This window comes from Octodon degus, unplaced genomic scaffold (genome assembly GCF_000260255.1).
Source record: "Octodon degus isolate 3935 unplaced genomic scaffold, OctDeg1.0 scaffold00038, whole genome shotgun sequence".
Classification (NCBI taxonomy): Eukaryota; Metazoa; Chordata; class Mammalia; order Rodentia; family Octodontidae; genus Octodon; species Octodon degus.
In genome coordinates, this window is record NW_004524614.1 from 1,044,096 (window position 1) to 1,047,601 (window position 3,506).

A 3,506-nucleotide genomic window follows, 5' to 3' on the forward strand; every position below is an offset into this window, starting at 1 on the left:
GTCAAGATTTTACTTAAAGACATTGATCCTTTTTGCAGTTCTTCTTGTAAGTATGTCCTCCTCCTAGCTGTGTTCAAAGGCTTCTTTAGTATCTCCTGCTTTTTTCCCCAGGTATGACTGTGAACTTCCTATACTTATATCATGTTTTCCCACCTGACTATAGTATCTTTTTGACTCCTAGACTTGATTTATGTCAGCAATGGCTAATATATCCCAAAACAAGAACTCAACCACTGTACTCTCCAGCTTGACCCTCACCCCTCACCGACAGTTCTTTTTTTTTCCAGAACCAGGGATTGAACTCAGGCCCTTGCGCTTGCCAGGCAAGCGCTTACTCTACTGAGCTATCTCCCCAGCCCCACCAACAGTTCCGAGAAGCAGTCTCTACCTTTGCCTTGTGTCCCCACACCCTGCTACCCCAGTGGACTCAGCTCCCTCTACCGGTCTTAGGCCACATTCGTGAGTGTCTGTAAGCCTGTCTGGAGCCCTGCTGAGGGACAAACAGGGCCCTGCTGGCATCCGGGATGCAGGCTGCCAAGGGCTGAAAAGAAACAGGTGAGGCAGCGGGCCAGAGCAGCAGGTCCACGAGGACCACAATGAGGAACTCACTCAGTGCTGGGCAATGACCTGAGACTGGGATTAGAAGGTGTTGGGGAGAGGGGTGCAGAAGGGCGCACCATCCCCACACACAAGGTAGGGCAGGGCAGCTCAGACGGCTCCAGGTGAGCCAGGAGGAGAGCAGTGCTGCATCCTGGGCAGGGCTGTGTGTGTCCAGAGGCGGTCTTGCCCTGCATTTGTCCCAGCCCTGTGCAGGGAGCTGCAGCGCTCACTGGTATCAAAAGCACAGTGACTTCATGCTTATCATTTTCCATGCCATGTTACTACCAGACACCAGGGTCATTTCCAAAAATAAAAGTTTGATGCTTCAAGCTCTTTAATGGCTTCCCCCATATCAGGACACAGTGCAAACTCCTGTTTACGATCCACAGTCCCTTACTGCCTGGCTATTCCCTCCACCCCAGCTGTCTCTCTCCCATCTCCTCTGGTCATACCCACTACCCTCGCAGTCCCCCCAAGAACCCCTGAGGACTTCTCTAGGGCTTTAGGAGAACATTCTCCCAAAGGAGATGTCCAGCCTTGACTGTCTTATTTTTCTTAACAATTAAAGCTGTGAGCTCAGGGATGCTGTCTAGTAGTTGCCTGCAGTTGCAGGACAAATAACTGACACGTACAAGTTAGAGGAGGAGAGGTTTAGACTGGCTTGCAGTTTTCAGTGGCATTAGTCCATGGCAAGCTGGCTCCAAGACAGAACCAGCATGGTGGAAGGGCCTGGCAGAGGGAAGCTGCTTATCCCATGGCAGCCAGAAGCAGAGTAAAGGGAAGAGCTGGGGACAAAAATACATTCTCCCACATCAGCCCTCCAGGAACTGCTCTCCTCTGATCGGCCCCACCTCCAAACATAAGACGTTTAGGGAGCATTTTAGATCTAAATAATAATACTTATCTATGGTTGTTTCTCAATTGCAGACAATAGTGACTACTCCATAACAAAAACCCAACAAATACTCTGACTGAGTACCTCTACATCCTTGGTTAGCACTGTCCTCAATAAATACCCTTTAATGAAACAGATAAGAGTTGCCAAGAGCTAACTAGCAAACGCCCCTCCCACATACATTTCCAGGGCCCCAGTCTACCAGCACCCCGTCTCCCCAGCCTCTCCCAGGGCCCAGGCAGCCCAGGCTGGGCTCTCCCGTGGCCCTGCACGTGGTGCGCTGGTTGTGCTCCAATAGTCCCCAGTGCAGACACAATTAGGAAATTTCTAGTTACTTCCGAACCCCTAAATATGTAGCTACAGACGAGTGGTGTGGTTATTTGGTGGGTCATGTATGATTCTATCTATTGGTTATGTCTATGTAATCCTTAAAGCAATTCTTTGCAGATTGATGACAAGTAGTCAGTTAATTCAAGTATTTCAATTCTGTCATCTTGGTAATGGAGGTAAGATTATAATGAAAACTCACTCGACTTACTTACCCAGACACACATCCAACATCCTATAACCGACAGTGACAGAATCAAATCCATAAAAAAGAAAGGACCAAATCATCTAGAGACATAATCAGAACGTGCTACAAATAAAAATTGGTTTGAAGCCTCTTTTTTCTAATTCAGTTCCTGCATTTACTTAATTTTGGATTTTAGCTCATTTTTTGTACTAGTCAGGAGTGTAGGGCCCAGATACCCAGTGACAAATATAATTTACACTTGAAACAGAGGTGCAATATAAGGAAAGGAAAGAACATCCTTCCAGTACACACATGGATAGTAAGATGCCCAATGTTGATAGTTATACACAAGGCTAACTTAAAGCAAGATATCCTTCATTTTAATCTAAAAATCTTTAAAATTTGAATGTGCCATAGAAATCTAAGCCTCAAAATTAAGACATTTTCAGATTTAGTCTCATATAGACCCTTCACAAGCTACAAATGCTGAGGAAACAGGCACAGGATAAAAATGCAGGTCAAGGGGACAAACACATAGAAGCAGGTGTGCCTTGGGCTAAGACAGCTGCTCTACCAGGGACACAGTGCTGTCTCCTGGGATGGCAATGAAGAGCAAGTGGGAGATCACTCAGCAAACCACCAAGGGCAGCTCATGCCCACATATGTGCATGTGCTAGGACTGGATTCTACAATGGGAGGGGAGGAGTCAGGGGAGGGCAAACAGTGAAAGCGAATCTGCTTTTGCAAGAGGGTGGCAGGAATTCTGAGAAAGCACCAAGCGTTCCGTATTATCCAAGTCATAAAACCCAATCATCACAATCCAAAGGAAAACACAGCAATACCATCTGAGTATCCCTTATCCAAATGCTTACAGCCAGAAATGTCTCATATTTCCAGTTTTTTCAGATTTGGGGACATCTACATACAGATGAAAATTATGAAATTATCATAATTTCAGATAAAATTATCTAGGGAATGAGACTGATGTCTGAACACAAAATTCAGCTACACTTCACAGGCACATTGCCTGATGTACACAGCCTAGAGGCAGCTGTATGTGGCATTTTTAGTGCACCTGCATTTCCATCACGACCTGTCACACGAGGCCAGGTGTGACATTTCCAGTTGTAACATGATGGCAGCACTGGAGACGTTTTAGATTTTGGCAGACTTTGGATTTTCACCTTTTTTTTCTTTTTTGCAGTATCGGGGATTGAACTTAGGATCCTGCGCTTGCCAGGCAAGTGTTCATTCTACTGAGTATCTCCCTGAGCCTGATTTTCAGCTTTTCAATAAGAGAAAACTTTATTCTTCTACCTGTCCCGTCTCATAATGTCGGGCAAACTGGCTGACCACTCGGTAATCATTTGAGAAGTACTCCATCAGAATAGACGGAACCTCCGCAAAATCCGTGGGGCATCTGGTCCCTGTGATAAGGAAGAAAGAAGAAAGCTTACTGGGCATCCAAAAGCTACAAACTTATTTTCCTTTTTATAT

The 3,506-nt window shown here is 45.8% G+C and overlaps 1 protein-coding gene across 1 annotated transcript in view; it reads right to left on the reverse strand.

Moving 5' to 3' along the window:
- Mipep (mitochondrial intermediate peptidase) overlaps positions 1–3,506 on the reverse strand; it is a 172,895-nt gene that overhangs the window by 100,432 nt on the left and 68,957 nt on the right. The window contains exon 14 of the mRNA XM_004631111.2: positions 3,327–3,436. Within this exon, the coding sequence (XP_004631168.1) occupies positions 3,327–3,436 (110 nt within the window). The remainder of the gene's footprint in view (positions 1–3,326; positions 3,437–3,506) is intronic.